We start from the raw sequence: 18,883 nt of genomic DNA, 5'->3' as shown, positions 1-18,883 counted from the left end.
CCTGGGAGTTAGTAGGGAGTGTGTGAGAAGGACAGAAACAGAAGGAAAACCTGCTACTCAGAAGTCAACCAGATGCATTTTCCCACATTCACAAGAAGGTCTTTAATTCCTGCAGAACCTTTACAAGGAGGCCTGGGATAGAGTGAAAGCCACCAGCTACATCCTGCCTTCCAGCACCTTGTCCCTGACACACGCCAAGAACCAGAAGCATCTGGCCAGCCATGTAAGTCAAGCAAAAACATGACAGCTTTCCCACCCTCCCCTGCTCTCCACTCCAAGAATCTTTCAGGCTGATTCATGCGTTGTCCAGAAGTACCCCCAGCATTCCCGTGGGCATGTCCAGGAAATAATTCCAAATGCTCAGTCATTAGAGTCTATGTACTCACCACCTCTCTCTCTCTGCTGCCTGGAGAGAATCACAAGCACTTGCAAGGAGGACAGGATGTGACCTTTCAGGCTGCCTGTCTGCACATGATAACCTCTGCTAAAGCCAGAAGTAAGGATGGGCTGAAGACATAATACACCCTACAACAATAGACTTTTTCAATAGAATTATATGGATGTTGGGCAAAAATAAACCAGTGAATATAACTGGTTATTATACCATCCCCAGTTAATATAAATTATTTTATAGCAATGAAATAGAAAACATTAAAAAAAGTTTAATTCTCCTTTTTTAAGTAGAACTTTTCTTAGATATAAACATAATTGTAAAACAAACAAACCCTAAATCTCATGAGCTGTTTAAATATAGCAGAAGGTCACAGGTCCTCTAACTCTTTATGCCTTTAAATCTTATGACCTCTAACCATTAATGCTCTTAAGTAAAACCTTTTTGTGTGTGAGTGTTTTGTTTTGGTTTCTTATACTTTAAGTTCTGGGGTACATGTGCAGAACATGGAGGTTTGTTACATGGGTATACATGTGCCATGGTGGTTTGCTGCACCCATCAACCCATCATCTACATTAGGTATTTCTCCTAATGCTATCCCTCCCCTAACCCCCTACTCCCTGACAGGACCTGGTGTGTGATGTTCCCCTCCCAGTGTCCATGTGTTCTCACTGTTCAACCCCCACTTATGAGTGAGAACATACAGTGTCTGGTTTTCTGTTCTTGTGTTAGTTTGCTGAGAATGATGGTTTCAAGCTTCATCCTTGTCCCTGCAAAGGACCTGAACTCATCCTTTTTTATGGCTGCATAGTATTCCATGGTGTATATGTGCCACATTTTCTTTATCCATTCTATCATTGATGGGCATTTGGTTGGTTCCAAGTCTTTGCTATGGTGAAGAGTGCTGCAATAAACACACGTGTGCATGTGTCTTTATGGTAGAATGATTTATAATCCATTGGGTATATACCCAGTAATGGGATTGCTGGGTCAAATGGTATTTCTAGTTCTAGATCCTTGAGGAATCACCACACTGTCTTCCACAATGGTTGAACTAGTTTACAGTCCCACCAACAGTGTAAAAGTATTCCTATTTCTCCACATCCTCTCCAGCATCTGTTGTTTCCTGACTTTGTAATGATCGTTATTCTAACTGGTGTGAGATAGTATCTCACTGTGGTTTTGATTTGCATTTCTCTAATGACCAGTGATGATGAGCATTTTTTCATGTATTTGTTGGTCACATAAATGTCTTCTTTTGAGAAGTGTCTGTTCATATCCTTTGCCCACTTTCTCATGGGGTTGTTTTTTTCTTGTAAATTTGTTTAAGTTCTTTGTAGATTCTGGATATTAGCCCATTGTCAGATGGATAGATTGCAGAAATTTTCTCCCATTCTGTAGGTTGCCTGTTCACTCTGATGATAGTTTCTTTTGCTGTGCAGAAGTTCTTTAGTTTAATTAGATTCCATTTGTCTATTTTGGCTTTTGTTGCCATTGCTTTTGGTGTTTTAGTCATGAAGTATTTGCCCATGCCTATGTCCTGAAAGGTATTACCTAAGTTTTCTTCTGGGGTTTTTATGGTTTTAGGTCTTTTGTGTAAGTCTTTAATCCATCTTAATTTTTGTATAAGGTGTAAGGAAGGGATCCAGCTTCAGCTTTCTGCACATGGCTAGCCAGTTTTCCCAGCACCATTTATTAAATAGGGAGTCTTCTTCCCATTGCTTGTTTTTGTCAGGTTTGTCAAAGATCAGGTGATTATAGATATGTGGTGTTATTTCTGAGACCTCTATTCTGTTCCACTGGTCTATATCTCTGTTTTGGTACAAGTACCATGGTGTTTTTATTACTGTAGCCTTGTAGTACAGTTTGAAGTCAGATAGTGTAATGCCTCCAGCTTTAGTTTTTTCCAATTCTGTGAAAAAAGTCAATGGTAGCTTGATGGGGATAACATTGAATCTATAAATTACTTTGGGCAGCATGGCCATTTTCATGATATTGAGTCTTCCTATCCATGAGCATGGAATGTTCTTCCATTTGTTTGTGTCCTCTCTTATTTCCTTGAGCAGTGGTTTGTAGTTCTCCTTGAAGAGGTCCTTCACATCCCTTGTAAGTTTGATTTCTAGGTATTTTATTATCTTTGTAGCAGTTGTGAATTGGAGTTCACTCGTGATTTGGCTCTCTGTTTATCTGTTATTGGTATATAGGAATGCTTGTGATTTTTGCACATTGATTTTGTATACTGAGACTTTGCTGAAGTTCCTTATCAGCTTAAGGAGATTTTGGACTGAGATGATGGGGTTTTCTAAATATACAGTCATGTCATCCGCAAACAGAGACAATTTGACTTCCTCTTTTCCTAATTGAATACCCGTTATTTCTTTCTCTTGCCTGATTGCCCTGGCCAGAATTTCCAATACTATGTTGAATAGGAGTGGTGAGAGAGGGCATCCCTGTCTTGTGCCAGTTTTCAAAGGGAATGCTTCCAGCTTGTGCCCATTCAGTATGATACTGGCTGTGGGTTTGTTATAAATAGCTCTTATTATTTTGAGGTTTGTCCCATCAATAGCTAGTTTATTGAGAGTTTTTAGCATGAAGGGCTGTTGAATTTTGACGAATGCCTTTTCTGCATCTATTGAGATAATCATGGGATTTTTGTCGTTGGTTCTGTTTATGTGATAAATTACATTTATTGATTTGCATATGTTGAACCAGGCTTGCATCCCAGGAATGAAGCTGACTTCATCATGGTAGATAAGCTTTTTGATGTGCTGCTGGATTTGGTTTCATAAAACAGTATTTTTTGAGGATTTTCACATTGACGTTCACCAGGGATATTGACCTAAGATTTTCTGTTTTTGTTGTGTCTGTCAGGTTTTGGTAGCAGGACGATGCTGGCCTCATAAAATGAGTTAGGGAGGATTCCCTTTTTTTCTGTTGTTTGGAATAGTTTCAGAAGGGATGGTACCATCTCCTCTTTGTACCTCTAGTAGAATTCGGCTGCGAATGCCTCTGGTCCTGGACTTTTTTTGGTGGTAGGCTATTAATTACTGCCTCAATTTCAGAGCCTGTTATTGGTCTATTCAGGGATTCAACTTCTTCCTGGTTTAGTCGTGGGAGGGTGTATGTGTCCAGGAATTTATCCATTTCTTCTAGATTCTCTAGTTTATTTGCGTAGAGGTGTTTATAGTATTCTCTGATGGTAGTTTGTATTTCTGTGGGGTCGGTGGTGATATCCCCTTTATCATTTTTTATTGCGTCTATTTGATTCTTCTCTCTTTCTTTATTAGTCTTGCTAGCGGTCTATCTATTTTGTTGATCTTTTCAAAAAAACAGCCCCTGGATTCATTCATTTTTTTGAAGGGTTTTTTGTGTCTCAATCTCCTTCAGTTCTGCTCTGATCTTAGTTATTTCTTGTCTTCTGCTAGCTTTTTTATTTGTTTGCTCTTGCTTCTCTAGTTCTTTTAATTGTGATGTTAGGGTGTCGATTTTAGATCTTTCCTGCTTTCTCTTGTGGGCATCTAGTGCTATAAATTTTCCTCTACACACTGCTTTAAATGTGTCACAGAGATTCTGAGTTCAAGTCCTGGATATCCTTGTTAATTTTCTGTCTGGTTGATCTGTTGAGTGTTGACAGTGGGGTGTTAAAGTCCCCCACTATTGTTGTGTTGCAGTCTAAGTCTCTTTGTAGGTCTCCAAGAACTTGTTTAATGAATCTGCGTGCTCCTGTGTTGGGTGCATATACATTTAAGATAGCTCTTCTTGTTTCATTGATCCCTTTTCCATTATGTAATGCCCTTCTTTGTCTCTTTTGATCTTTGTTGGTTTAAAGTCTGTGTAAAACCTTTAATTGTAAAATTCCCTGTAACCTTTATTGTCATTCTTAGCCCAGTGCTCCTTCAGAAAAATTAGAGACTTTATCTCTTAATTGTGAACACTTTTATGTAACACTTTAAATCAGCATTTCTCAAACATGTTTTGACCAGGACTCACAGTGGGAAATTTATTTTTTATTTCAAGTTCACATACCCACATACACACCCCTGAAGTTTATGTGAGTTTCTTCTGGCACAAATGTCTCACAGAAGAGCAGTGACTGCTAGACTAGAGACAGTGCACTCTGATCATTTCCATTCTGTTCTATTCGTTTAAATGCTAGTGACTCAGTAAATTGATTTCACTACTCTACTGGACTTACAGATGCACAGCTTAGAAATAAACTTCATGCCGGGTGCAGTGGCTCAAGCCTGTAATCCCAGCACTTTGGGAGGCCGAGACGGGTGGATCACGAGGTCAGGAGACGAGACCATCCTGGCTAACACCGTGAAACCCCGTCTCTACTAAAAAATACAAAAAACTAGCCGGGCGAGGTGGCGGGCGCCTATAGTCCCAATTACTCGGGAGGCTGAGGCAGGAGAATGGCATAAACCCGGGAGGCAGAGCTTGCAGTGAGCTGAGATCTGGCCACTGCACTCCAGCCTGGGCGATAGAGCGAGACTCCGTCTCAAAAAAAAAAAAAAAAGAAAGAAAGAAATAAACTTCATTAGACAGCCTATGGAATTATTTAATTTTTACCTGGAGGAAAAAGTAAGGTATGTGATTTTAGCCAGACCCAACTCTATTTGGAAGATTGCAAAAAGGAGCAAACTTTTCATTTTGGAAGAAAAGTATTATAGATAAGATTTAAAAAGCTCAAAAGAGGCTTTTTCCTTGAGTCATGAACAAAATTATAGAGGCAAGATTCTTGGCAAGTTGGTTTTGGAGCAAGGTAAAACATAGAGAAATTAATCCTTTAAAAGAAGTATTCTGACCTTTTTTTAGGAAAAAGCTTTGTGTGTGTGTGTGTGTGTGTGTGTGTTTAAAAGGGTGTCTTTAAATTCTATCATCTTTGAAGCTGAGAAATAGATTAGATGTAAGAAGCTGATTTTCTGTTTTGGAAAAATCTGGTGGAAATGTTGGTTGGTCTACAGTCAATGAAGAGCATTGCTGGAATTCTGATACAAACATATACTCCCATCTCTCTCTTGTTACAGAGGTGCAAGTCTCGGAGTTGTGGAAGAATTGTTATTTTATTATTGTGTGCTATGAGATTGGATCTCAGTCTCTGTCTTAACCTGGGTTTATATAATCATGGAACACTAATTAATAGGCACCATGACTTAAGAACTAATTGTTATCCCACAGAAGTTGATTGCACTGTATTTTTGAAAGCCTTGTAGAAACGGAAATCCAAGGATTGTGTCTTCTTAGCAGCAGACTTTTCAGTTATTAAAAACAAAGATATTCCTAAGCACAGTTTTAATCTTGTACTCATGGTAGTAAGAAAAACAAAGCCATTACCACAAGAGAATATTTTTAAATTACATAATCTTTAAAATGAATTGCTTGTAGTAGCAGTAAAAGTACTAGTATTGCTATAGGAGTTTTGAAAATAGCAACTAAAATTTCATAGTGCTCTCCGGTTTCAAAGTACTTTTGTTACAGTCTGATTTCAGCCACATGATAACCCCATGGCAGGCGCTACTGCTCTATTGCTCTGTACAGTTGGGGAAATGAGCTCAGAGAAGTGGTGTCCCCAACGCTGGGTGGATCTCAGAGTCGGGTTTTCCTGTTAAGTCTTATGCTGTTTTAACAATATAAATCCATTGCTCTCTCAAACTGTTTCTTCCTTTCTACTTTTTCTCTATAGGTCAAATATCGGGAGGAATATGAAAAGTTCAAAGCTCTTTATACGTTACCAAGAAGTGTTGACGATGATCCGAACACAGCACGGTGCCTCCGAGTTGGCAAGCTTAACATCGATGTAAGTACAGCCATGCGCCCCTTAACGACTAGGACACATTCTGAGAACTGTGCCGCTCGTTATGTGATTCCATTGTTGTGCTAACATCATAGAGTGCACTTCCACATACCGAGATGGGATAGCCTATTGCTCCTAGACTACAAACCTGTACAGCATGTTACTGTACTGAATACTGTAGGCAACTGTGACACAGTGGCAAGTATTCGTGTATCTAAACATAGAAAAGGTACAGTAAAAACACAGCATTATAATCTTTTGACTGAAACATTGTTATGCAACACATGAGGGTAACTCCAAAGACCTTACTTCAAATTTAAGTCAAGTAAAATAGCCATGTATTATTACTAGGAATATTTCCTCCCCCCCGCCAAGCCCCAGACCTTTTTTTTTTAAGACAGGTCTCACTCTGTTGCCCCGGCTGGAGGGCGGTGGTGCAATCATGGCTCACTGCAGCCTCTACCTCTCGGGCTCCGGGAATCATCCCACCTCAGCCTCCTGAGTAACTGAGTCTACAGGCATGCACCACCACACCCAACTAAGGTTTTAATTTTTTGTAGTGATTGGAATCTCGCTATGTTGCCCATTCTGGTCTCAAACTCCTGGGCTCAAGCGATCCTTCTGCCTCAGTCTCCCACAGTGCTGGGATTGCAGATGTCACAGTGCTGGGATTGCAGGTGTGAGTCATCATGTCCCGCCTGAACATTTTCTGTTTACCAATGCATATGACACTGACTGTGCACATGTAAAGAAGCTACATATTATTTCAGCTATAATGCTTTTTTTTTTTAAATTTCCCCTATTAATCTATAGAAAATGTCAGAAAATACCAGTCCCCACCCTGCCCCCAACTGTTTGCTGTGAGTTGGTTAGCCTGACTTCTCATGTATGGCCATGATGCCTTGGCACAATTTCCTGTATAACTGGCATGTGATTTTAACTTGACAGCGCTTGTACAGATCAGTTTATGAAAAGAACAAGATGAAAATCCACATCGTGCCCGACATGGTAGAGATGGTTACCGCCAAGGATTCTCAGAAGAAAGTCAGCGAGATTGATTACCGGCTGCACCTCCATGAATGGATTTGCCACCCCGACTTGAAAGTCAATGATCACGTCAGGAAAGTCACAGATCAGATCAGTGATGTAAGCCTGTGACTTAAGAAGGACCTCTCCACGGCCCCGCCCCACGGCCCCACCCAGAAGAGCAGCAAACTCACCCATTTCTTTACCTTAGCCTTTTTCCACTATTTCTTCCCTATATGTCCATGTGTCTGACTTGACTTCGGAGCTGTCTCTGGAAGCAGGGCTCTGTGTACGCATGTTCTGTGGCTCCCCTGAGCCTCTTTGCATGATGCCTTTGCTCCTCATTCCACAAAGGCTTCTGAGTCTAGAATGTACCTGTTTTTAGTGTTTAAGTTATTATGATCAATTTTTTTTTCTGATCCTCTCTATCAAAACCCTCTAGATTGTGTACAAGGATGACCTCAACTGGCTGAAAGGCATTGGTTGCTACGTCTGGGACACTCCTGAAATCCTCCATGCCAAGCATGCTTATGATCTACGTGATGATGTGAGTTTGCCTTGTTTTGTTCTTTAGTATATTTCCATTTCTCCATAGTCTAGAGTTAAGAGGAGGTTATGTAAAATAGGGACATTGTCACAGGCCAGCTCTGGGGGGTGGCTGAGCTGGAGAAAGATGCTAGGAGCAGAGCAACCATCTCTCAGGAAGGCATATGGCATTCTTATTAAACAGTGCGGTCCAGGTACACCATCATCTCTGATAAAGAAGGGACCACCGGCTTCTCTTTCTACGTTTTAGGCAATTTTGGATATATTAACAAGCATTTAATTGCCATTTTAGGAAAGTGTCTTTTGTTAGCGTTTGCAATGCTATAGACAAGCTCTATTTGTAAAGAGAGGATTTTCCAGGCAAATTAAATACTGCAATGAGGATTTCAGTAAGAAAGCTTAAACTTTCCTAGAAGAGTAGTTATCAAGTGTCCTAGAAGACTCTAGAAGCCCCATATAAGTGTTGGTTACACTGTTATAAAATTCAAATGCATCTCGGTCTGTTGAATAAGTGCTGATGAATGTAAATCTCATGAGTTAAAAGCAACCAAACCCTCTATGAAAACCAGCAGTTTCAAGCATAAAGAATGGTCCAACATGGCCTTGTTTTCTTCCTCTTGGCAGATCAAGTATAAAGCTCACATGTTGAAAACAAGGAATGACTATAAGCTTGTCACAGATACACCAGTCTACGTGCAGGCTGTCAAAAGTGGGAAACAGCTAAGTGACGTAAGTGCTCTCTGGGGAAGTTAAGCGGACAGTAATAAAGGCAGGGCCACCACTCAAGCAGAGGTGGCAAAAACCATAGACCGGGCAGTACCAAGTCTTTTCTAACTGGGAAACCAGAGTTGGTGCGTTTGAAAGCACTGAAGATGCTGCTGGCTATTGTTTCCTGAAACCTGATGCATTCAAGCAGTTTGCTTGGGTAGAGCTGTAGGTGATCTGAGTCTATGAAGTAACTTTGTGCCTTAATGCTTCCAACGTTGTTTTTTGTGCCCTGTGTCATAGCAAATTTATTTCCTTCTAGGCCATTTAATAAATTAGAGCCAATTATGGTAGAATAAGAAGCAAGCAGGCTCTGGAGTTAGAGTTGTGGAGTGCAGTCTCACCTCTACCACACATTATCTATAAGGCTTATGAAAAGCACTTAATCCATTCCATCTGAGCCTCCCATTCTGATGCATAGAATGGGGACGTAAGGAAGCACCCACTCTGACACCTGACTCAGAGCAGGCAGGGCAGGCACAAAGCTGCTCTTTCTTTATTAACTCCACAGGTTGAAAAGTCAATATCAGATCCCGCCAGTGAGTGCAAACATTGAGACCTATTATTTTGGAACTACTAGTGGTAAAATGCCCACCCCTCCTCTTCTTATGCCTGGGCCATCTCTTCTGTTTCTCAGTATGATCACGTGTCCACACGCTGGCTCTGATCCTATTGGACAAGCCACAGTAATATGTCAGATGAGTTCTCCAGGCAAAGGGAAGCAGGCTACCATTATTTTTTTTAAAGAGGGACCTGGGTTCCCATTCTCTTTGCTTCTAACAATGCTTCTTTCTGCACCAGGCTGTCTACCACTATGACTATGTGCACAGTGTCAGAGGCAAAGTGGCTCCAACTACCAAAACCGTGGATCTGGACCGGGCCCTTCATGCATACAAGCTCCAGAGTTCGGTAAGCAGTGAGAACTTGATAGTGCCCAGCAGAAATCCATTCCATCAGCTCAGCTTGCTTCCTCTTGACCTTACCTTGTATAAATACTGCTCCATTCATATGAGGTGAAAAAACAAAAACACAGAGCATAATCTGTCTTCCCTCCTAGCTGCCAGGATCCCCCTATGGAGCAATCAAACTAACATAAATGGGCATGTTTTAGCAATATTTACAAGTTACAAAGAAAGCCAATATACCTTCTCTGCTTTCAAAAAGCTGAAAATCAAGATGACAGAGACAAGGCCTTTAACCTTAATAAAAGAGGAATTAGAAATTGTTGCTGGAATTCAGAAGAGAAAGAACCTGGATCCCACCTGCATATTTAACCTGTCTATTCTGTGTTACCCAGTGGTGCTGATTTGGTCTCAACTTTTCATGCTATTTCTCATCTTGAATATTAAAAATAATTTTGGGCCAGGTGCAGTGGCTCACGCCTGTAATCCCAGCAATTTGGGAGGCTGAGATGGGCAGATCACCTGAGGTCAGGAGTTCAAGACCAGCCTGGCCAACATGGTGAAACCCCATCTCTACTAAAAGTACAAAAAATTAGCCAGGTGTGATAGTGCATGACTGTAATCCCAGCTACTTGGGAGGCTGAGGCAGGAGAATCGCTTGAACCCAGGAGGCGGAGGTTGCAGTGAGCCGAGATTATGCCATTGCACTCCAGCCTGGGCAACAAGAGCAAAACTCCGTTTCAAATAATAATAATAAAAATAATAATAATTGTGGCCCGGCACAGTGGCTCATGCCTGTAATCCCAGCACTTTAGGAGGTCACAGCAGGTGGATAGCTTGAGCCTGGAGTTCGAGACCAGCCTGAGCAACATTGTGAAACCCCGTCTATATAAAAATACAAAAATAAATAAATTAGCCAGGTATGCATCTGTGGTCCCAGCTACTTTGAGAGGCCCAAAATAAATTATTTTATTTATTTGGGATAAATCCAAAATAAATTATTTATCCCAAAAATAAATTAGAGTGGCATGCATCTGTGGTCCCAGCTACTTGGGAAGTTGAGGTGAAAAGATTACCTGAGCCCAGGGAGGTCAAGGATGCAGTGAGCTGTGATGGTGCCACTGCATTACAGCCTGGGTGACAGTGTGAGACCCTGTCTAGAAAATAAAAATAATTTGGTTTTTCATATTTTAAATGTAATTTTTTTTTTTTTTTTTTTTGAGACAGTCTCGCTCTGTCACCTGGGCTGGAGTACAGTGGCTGGATCTCAGCTCACTGTAAGCTCCGCCTCCTGGGTTTACGCCATTCTCCTGCCTCAGCCTCCTGAGTAGCTGGGACTACAGGAGCCCACCACCTCGTCCGGCTAGTTTTTTTTGTATGTTTTAGTAGAGACGGGGTTTCACCGTGTTAGCCAGGATGGTCTCGATCTCCTGACCTCGTGATCCACCCGTCTCGGCCTCCCAAAGTGCTGGGATTACAGGCTTGAGCCACCGCTCCCGGCCTTAAATGTAATTCTTAATCCTAAACTCCAAGACAGCGTATTTAAGGTCACAGACAGACACTCCTCCCTGTCCTCCCTTTCTGCCATGAACATGTGCATCCTGACCTCTTCCCAGCCTGATGTCAACATACTGTGTTTGGAGGAGGCAGGAGAGGGTAATACAAACATGTGCCTGGCTATATCTTGGTGATGGTTTGCATATCATCATCACCTGAGGACACAGTAATGGCAGAGCTGACACTTGGTTACCTGTCTTCTCTGCATTTCCCAAATTCTTGCTAGATGCCATACAGCCAACTGGGCATATGTTCAGAAGCATAGAGGAATTACTTTTTAATTAATTTATTTTTTTTATTTTTATTTTTTGGAGACAGGGAGACAGCCTGGGAGACAGTCTCCCAGGCTGCAGTGCAATGGTGCAATCACAGCTCACTGCAATCTCAAACTCCTGGGCTCAAGTGATCCTCTCACCTTAGCTTCTTAAGTAGCTGGGACTACAGGTACACGCCACCACGCCTGGCTAATTTTTTAATTTTTTGGAGAGGTGAGATCTTGCTATGTTGTCCAGGCTGGTCTCAACTCCTGACCTTCAGTAGTCATCCTGCCTTGGCCTCCCAAAGTGTTGGGATTACAGATGTCAGCTACCACACCTGGCCAGGAACTACTTTCAATAAACCATTTCGCTCATTGTTCTATTTTTCCAAAACAATAAGTGAAGAGTAATCTGACTCATTTTATGACTCTTAGAATGTATTTAATTCTTTCCTGAAATCAATTCAGTGAGCATAAGTATACTAAGTATCTAGTCAGAAACCTAACATGAGCGATATGTGATTTGTTAAGCTCAGATCAGTTACTTGATGCCAGATGTCATTTAACCTGCTCTTCCTCATTCCGGCAGAATCTATACAAAACCAGCCTGCGCACCCTGCCCACTGGATATAGACTTCCAGGTGACACTCCTCACTTCAAACACGTCAAGGACACCCGTTACATGAGCAGTTATGTGAGTAGTCTCCTCTTCATTGAGATGGGTCTGAGGGTGGGGTGGCAGAAGACTCATAATAATAGCCTGTTCTAATCCTCCAGTCACACCCTAAAGGTTCAAACTGATAGAATGATGGGAGCTGGAGAGGAGAGACAGCACATTTTTGAGGGGTGCTATGGAATTGACCGCTTCTGCAATTCAGCAGTGCCTGGGTAGCCCTGTAGGTTAGAACAGGATGTTTGTGGGAGCCTTGGCTGAGGGCCCATGGCTGTCATGATGCCTCTACTTCTGCTGGCCTTAATTTGCACAGATGCACCCTGAATTATCCCAAGCCATTTACTGGAAATGCAACTTCACACACGCACTACTGAGGTGTGGTGATAGTATTGTCTTCCTTCTGCTATGTTTCACTGCAGAAGATATAACATCTTTGGAAGTATATTATATATATATGTGTGTGTGTGTATGTGTGTATATCTATATCTATATCTATGTCTACAGATATGATAGATTTAATCTAACACCTAATTGTATTTTCTAATTTTCTAGCCAGATTGGGGCTAAAAATATAGATTTTCTCTGGCATTTTGCATACCTCCCTACAAACAGATTTCACCTGGGCAAGGTCGAATTTTATTCTTTTCTGGGCCTGGTTTTATTTTACAAAACATAATTTTCAAGGCTTGGATTAATATTGAAATTTTGTCAATGACTTTTCTTCATACTTAATCGTTAAAAAGAGCAATTTTTCAAATAAAGGTGACATCTCTTCTATTTGCAGAAATGTAATGTCGCTTCTTGTTTACCCATCATTGATCTCATTCCAACTTTGCTTTTGCAGTTCAAGTACAAAGAAGCCTATGAACACACCAAGGCATATGGGTATACACTTGGTCCCAAAGATGTTCCATTTGTCCACGTCCGGAGAGTCAACAATGTTACCAGCGAGGTACCTGAATGCTGATTCTCCAAGAGACATATTGAGTTTTAATAGCCATGGCTTTGTTTGAAATGCATTAAGAATTAATTGTATTTCAGTTGTAAACTTACATACCAGCAAAAACGAAAAAGGTCCTTATTGTCACATTGTGATACTGATATTTCTCAGCAGTGGTTTTTTTGTATCTGGTAATGCCTTGGAGAGACTCGGGTCCATAGATTATGATGCAAAACTTTTCTAAAGAAATAATTTCTTCGGCCGGGCGCGGTGGCTCAAGCCTGTAATCCCAGCACTTTGGGAGGCCGAGACGGGCGGATCACGAGGTCAGGAGATCGAGACCATCCTGGCTAACATGGTGAAACCCCGTCTCTACTAAAAATACAAAAAACTAGCCGGGCGAGGTGGCGGGCGCCTGTGGTCCCAGCTACTCGGGAGGCTGAGGCAGGAGAATGGCGTGAACCCGGGAGGCGGCGCTTGCAGTGAGCTGAGATCTGGCCACTGCACTCCAGCCTGGGCGACAGAGCGAGACTCCGCCTCAAAAAAAAAAAAAAAAAAAAAAAAAGGAAATAATTTCTTCTTTTGACATTTATATTCAAAAATCTTTAATAAGTTTGCATTTTAGTCTGACTCATGATCCTGGTTTTCTACACCAACTATTGGTTTGCATATCTGATCCTACTATGCAACCATCTGATAGAAAGTGGAAGGCTTTGTGCTCAGAATTCTTCACCGAAGTGAAATAACTCTCATTTTCTCCTTTTTTCCTAATCTCAATCATTTTCTATATCCTTGATATTTCCTCCCTTCTTCCTTATTAAAATATTTTATTCTTGATTAGTCAGTAGATGCTCTCGTCATCCCTTACTAAATACCTGTAATGATATTTCCTCCAATGTAGAGACTGTATCGGGAATTGTACCACAAACTGAAAGACAAGATCCATACAACTCCCGATACCCCTGAGATCCGCCAAGTCAAGAAGACACAAGAGGCTGTCAGTGAGGTGGGTATTTTCTTAGGAAAGACAGGGAGTAGAGACCAGGGATGAATGTCAATCATTCGGTCTCTAATGCATGTGTTTTGGGTATTTTTTTTCTTTAGTTGATCTACAAATCAGACTTCTTCAAGATGCAGGGCCACATGATCTCTCTGCCATACACACCCCAAGTGATCCATTGCCGCTACGTAGGAGACATTACCAGTGATGTAAGCATCTTGTAGGGGTCTTTCTGGAGTAGTCTTAACAAGAGGCAGGCTTGCTTTCAGCAGTTAAAACAACCAGTGGTCTTGGAACAGCCTTTTCTGATAAGCACTTCTAAACAAAGAGTACAAGTTGGAGGTAAGACAATGTGGGAGGAGCATGCCACAATTCTCCAGCTATGGAAACAGTAATAAGAGGACCACTTGGGAAAGACAGAATTGCCATTACTCTTGATCACTCAGTGACCACCATTCTACATTCAACACGGAATCATTCCAACTCCTCACTCCCTAACTCCCTATGTGGCCTCCGTCCCAGGTCATGTTGAGTATTTTCCTCTCACTCATCCCTACTCTGACCCCGTTAGCAACTTCTTGCTGCCACTTTTTTCATTCTCCTTGTATGTTCTCTCCTCCTAAAAGATCAATCCATTCAATCTGTTCTTTTCTCCAATCAATATTACAGTAATAAAATAATAGCAGTGTTCTCTCCTCACCTCGGGGCTGGAGACTTAAATGAAAAAACCCATGACTTATTTGGGTGCAAGTAAACTAAGAGTACAAGGTGGATGAACCAGCCAGGCATGGTGGCTCATGCCCATAATCCCAGCACTTTGGGAGGCTGAGGTGGGCAGATCACCTGAGGTCAGGAGTTCAAGACCAGCCTGGCCAACATGGTGAAACCCCGTCTCTACTGAAAATACAAAAATTAGCCGGGCATGATGATGTACGCCTGTAATCCCAGCTACTAGGGAGGCTGAGGCAAGAGAATTGCTTGAACCCGGGAGGTGGAGGTTGCAGTGAGCCAAGATCTTGGCATTGCGTTCCAGCCTGTGCAACAAGAATGAAACTCTGTCTCAAAAAAAAAAGTAGATGAACCAAAACGAAAGATACAGTAATTAAGAAGTGTTGCTACTCCATCTTTTGTGTTTCCTGATTTACATTTGCTTATGACCAGCTATATTTCTGTGTTTGCCTCTCAGATTAAATACAAAGAGGACTTGCAGGTCTTGAAGGGATTTGGCTGCTTCCTGTATGACACTCCTGACATGGTCCGCTCCCGGCACCTGCGGAAGCTCTGGGTGAGTGCACATCATCACAATGCATAATTACCCCTGCACAGCTGGATGCCCCCATCACCAGCCTCCAAGGCTAGGCAGAAGGGATCTTAGCCTGCAGCTACTTTTAAGGGGAAATTTACCATTAACTCACTCGAGCCGGTTATCACCTGCTTAACGTGATCTGTGCCTCCTGTGGAAGGTGCTGAGCTTCCTTAAATGACAATTGTTTTTGCTTCTGCCTGGGAAGACATCCAGGACACATGAAAGCCCTGCTCAGCTTACACATGCCAGACATTTGAAAGACAACATGACATGAATCCTATAAGTGATTAATCAACTTGTATTTCTCTTGTTTTTTTTTTTTTTTTTTTTTTAGTCTAATTACCTGTACACTGATAAGGCAAGGAAGATGCGAGACAAATACAAAGTGGTGCTTGACACTCCAGAATACAGAAAAGTGCAAGAACTGAAGACACATCTGAGTGAGGTAAGGACACTTTACTTGTCACTAAAGTCAACCAAATTGACCAGTACAAACTAAATTACTCCACAAAGTTCTTAGTTCCTCTAGTGATCGCTGTTCAGGCAACTGTGGCAGGTAAAATATTTCCCCTCTTAACTGTGGAATGGCTACTATGTCAAGCAAGTCAGCCAACTGTACTTTACCTCAGTTTACTTATTTTGCCCCCTTTTGGTAAGATAAGCATATTCATACTTGCTCTTTCTATGTCTAGGGCTGATGAGGGGTTTTGCATGATTTTATAGATTAGAAAGACCTTCTTTTTTCTTTTCTTTTTTTTTTTGAGATGGAGTTTCGCTTTTGTTGCCCAGGCTGAAGTGCAATGGTGTGATCTCAGCTCACTGCAACCTCCGTCTCCTAGGTTCATGCAATTCTCCTGCATCATTCTCCAGAGTAGCTGGGATTACAGGCATGTACCACCACGCCTGACTAATTTTGTACTTTTAGTAGAGACGGGGTTTCTCCATGTTGGCCAGGATGGTCTTGGACTCCTGGCCTCAGGTGATCCACCCGCCTTGGCCTTCTAAAGTGCTGGAATTACAGGCATGAACCACCACGCCTGGCCTAGAAAGGGCTTCTTACTTATTATTTTTGTTGTCTCTAAACTTATTTCAAAATTTTCATTAATTCCTGCTATCAGGAGCCCTGAACATGGCAGTGCCATTGGAGAAGTCTTCAATGGCTCCCTGCTCTGCTGCCCATCAGTAAAAAACAGACTACTTAGTTTCATGTTCATTTGGCATTGAGGCTCCTGATATATTGCAGTTATTTGTGAATAGATCTGATTCTCTCACCTAGCGTGCTGTTTCCTTGATGATTGGACCCCATGTTATTTATGTGTGTCCCATAGTGCCCTGGCCATAACAGATGTGCATGTTTGCCAAAGGGCATTTCACAAGTGTAAATGGTTGCTCTTCTTATAGGTCAGTTGGCCATTCTCATTCTACTGTCTCTCTGGTATTGTAGCTCCATTCAACAGTTTGTGCATTCACCATTCTGTATCGTGGCTTCACCCAGCTGAGCATTGGCTTCCAGGCCATTTCATCCTTCTCAGTAGCTCTGATGGCTGCTGATTAGGAATCTTATGCTCTTAGCGATGCCCTGAAATACCAAATGTCACCCTCAGTGGAGGGGATATGCAGCTTCCTATGCTCAGTGAGCCAGAGACAGAGGATCACTAACTCTTCAGCTTTTGCAAATGCAACATTGAGCCCATTTGCTTTCTAAAAGCTTCACTGTGTTATTTCAGCCAGTGCTCGCACTTAGACTGGAATGCTTATGTTATTTTTATCCTAGTAAAGTTGTGCTTTTCCACTCTGGCTCAGTATGAGAATCACCTGTAAAATATTTAAAAACCACCCAGAGAGGGCCCTGACCCCTAGTTCCACACCAGACTCTGATTCTCTGTGTCTGGGCATCTGTATACTTTTAGATGCTCCACAGAGATTCTGTTTAATAATATGCAACCTGTGTTGAAAACCACTGCACCACATCTCTCCTCCAGCTACCAAATAATCATAATCGTAATAATAATAAATGGTAACTTACAGTGCTTCAGAGTAAAGATAACTCTGAAATACCTTTACTCTTTTTGGCTTTCTGGGTTCAGAATTATCTAAAACTTTAGTTTCTCCTCTTCTCAATTCCCAGGGGGATTTTGTGCAAATTGCGCATCAGCACTGAGGAAGAAGAATGGATATTTTTCAGTAGAGCAGTTTGCACCACATTTGCCTCTCCATAAGAATGACCCAGACCCAGATCACATAAGAGTGATCCAAGCCACTCCCCTGAATTCAGAAGGGTTGGGACAGAGCCTACGAATCCGTTTTTAATAAGAACCGTGGTGGGAGTTAATACCAGGAAAGTTTAGAAAACATTGAGTTAGTAAAAAGTGTGATGGCCAAAAGAAGTTACTGATTTTTGACTTGTCTTTCAATTGTATAGATTCTTGACATATACACCTTTATAGTACTAGGAAGCAGGCATGTTGTCCCAAGAAGCATAAGCGATGCATACCTAAGTACAGGGGAAATATAATACACAGAGAAATGTATAATTCTAGAAATGGCATAGAGGCCATGCACAGTGGTACATACCTATTGTCCTAGCTACTTGGGAGGCTGAGACCAGAGGATCACTGCAGTGCAGGAGTTTGAGGTCAGCCTGGGCAATATAGTGAGACCCTGTCTCTAAAAATAAATACATAAATAAAAATTAAAAATAAGAAAAAAATGGCTTGGGGGAATTGGGTTTTAGTCCCAGATTTACTTCCAGTTAGCTGTATGACCTTATGTAATTCACAACTTTAGCACCCTAATTTCCTAAACTGAAGAATTGGACTAAATGATGATTTGAGCTCATTTTAACCATAAAATTATATGAGTTGTTGATTTACTTTACTCAAAATTTAGCTTGTAAGAAACATTAAGTTTTCATTTAGTTTATCTCTTTCCTCTCAATAGTAACATGAAAAAATCAGCCCCAAACCCACGAGTTATACTTTGTTTTAACTTGCAGTGGTATACAATTCGGATTTAAAGAAATTGACGTGTGTGTGTGTGTATGTGTATTTCTTACATTTTATCTGTTCAACTGGTATTTATATCCATGATTAGAATTTATTTGGTTTCCATTTGTTCTTTCTCATTTGCCTCATTATATTAAATTCCTTCAACATTTATTAGGGAACTATTATTTTTTAGGCCCTTTGTCTGAGCTCTAGTTGATGAAAGGATCGTACCACTGAACTGCTGTGCCCTAGTCTTGGAGAAGAAACAGGCATCAGTGTGATAAATGGTCTTATATAGGAATAGTCAAGACAGCACGGACTCTTGGAGTTTTCCAGGCAAATAAGAGGGAGAAGAACATTCAAGGCAGGAAGGACAGTCTGTGAAAGCAGCCATAATGAGTTCTTGTAACTGGGAGTAGTTTACATAGCACATGGGGGGTGTGGCAGGACACTGGGAAATGAAGCTATTACAGAAATATGGGTTGGAGCCAGGTTATAAAGACTTGTAGGTGTTATGTAAATGCCCTTGGACCTTATGAAAAATCATTGAAGAATTATTTCTATGAAGAATAGATTTGAGCATTAAAAAAATATGTGTCTCAGACTTTTGAAAGATGTGTGAATCATGTGGAGTGGTCCAATAGAGGAGTTGAGCAGGTGGTTTCGACATGTAGAAAATAAGATGGAAGGCTGAACTAGAGCAGTGGTGTTGGCAAAGAATCAGATTTCAAAATATC

The 18,883-nt window shown here is 41.4% G+C and overlaps 1 protein-coding gene across 25 annotated transcripts in view; it reads left to right on the top strand.

The window, feature by feature from the left end:
- The window catches only part of NEB (nebulin), a 232,162-nt gene that overhangs the window by 155,066 nt on the left and 58,213 nt on the right, over positions 1-18,883 (top strand). For all 25 annotated transcript variants that reach the window (XM_030916035.1, XM_030916012.1, XM_030916034.1 and 22 more), the window contains 12 exons: positions 116-223; positions 6,078-6,191; positions 7,137-7,334; positions 7,657-7,761; positions 8,385-8,489; positions 9,327-9,434; positions 11,830-11,934; positions 12,758-12,865; positions 13,755-13,859; positions 13,958-14,062; positions 15,040-15,138; positions 15,494-15,604. In XM_030916035.1, coding sequence (XP_030771895.1) covers positions 116-223; positions 6,078-6,191; positions 7,137-7,334; positions 7,657-7,761; positions 8,385-8,489; positions 9,327-9,434; positions 11,830-11,934; positions 12,758-12,865; positions 13,755-13,859; positions 13,958-14,062; positions 15,040-15,138; positions 15,494-15,604 — 1,371 coding nt within the window. The remainder of the gene's footprint in view (positions 1-115; positions 224-6,077; positions 6,192-7,136; positions 7,335-7,656; positions 7,762-8,384; positions 8,490-9,326; positions 9,435-11,829; positions 11,935-12,757; positions 12,866-13,754; positions 13,860-13,957; positions 14,063-15,039; positions 15,139-15,493; positions 15,605-18,883) is intronic.

The sequence above is a fragment of the Rhinopithecus roxellana genome, chromosome 14 (assembly GCF_007565055.1).
Source record: "Rhinopithecus roxellana isolate Shanxi Qingling chromosome 14, ASM756505v1, whole genome shotgun sequence".
In the NCBI taxonomy this organism is placed as follows: Eukaryota; Metazoa; Chordata; class Mammalia; order Primates; family Cercopithecidae; genus Rhinopithecus; species Rhinopithecus roxellana.
The sequence above is the reverse complement of the archived record's forward strand: the minus strand, read 5'-3'. Positions and strand labels throughout refer to the sequence as shown.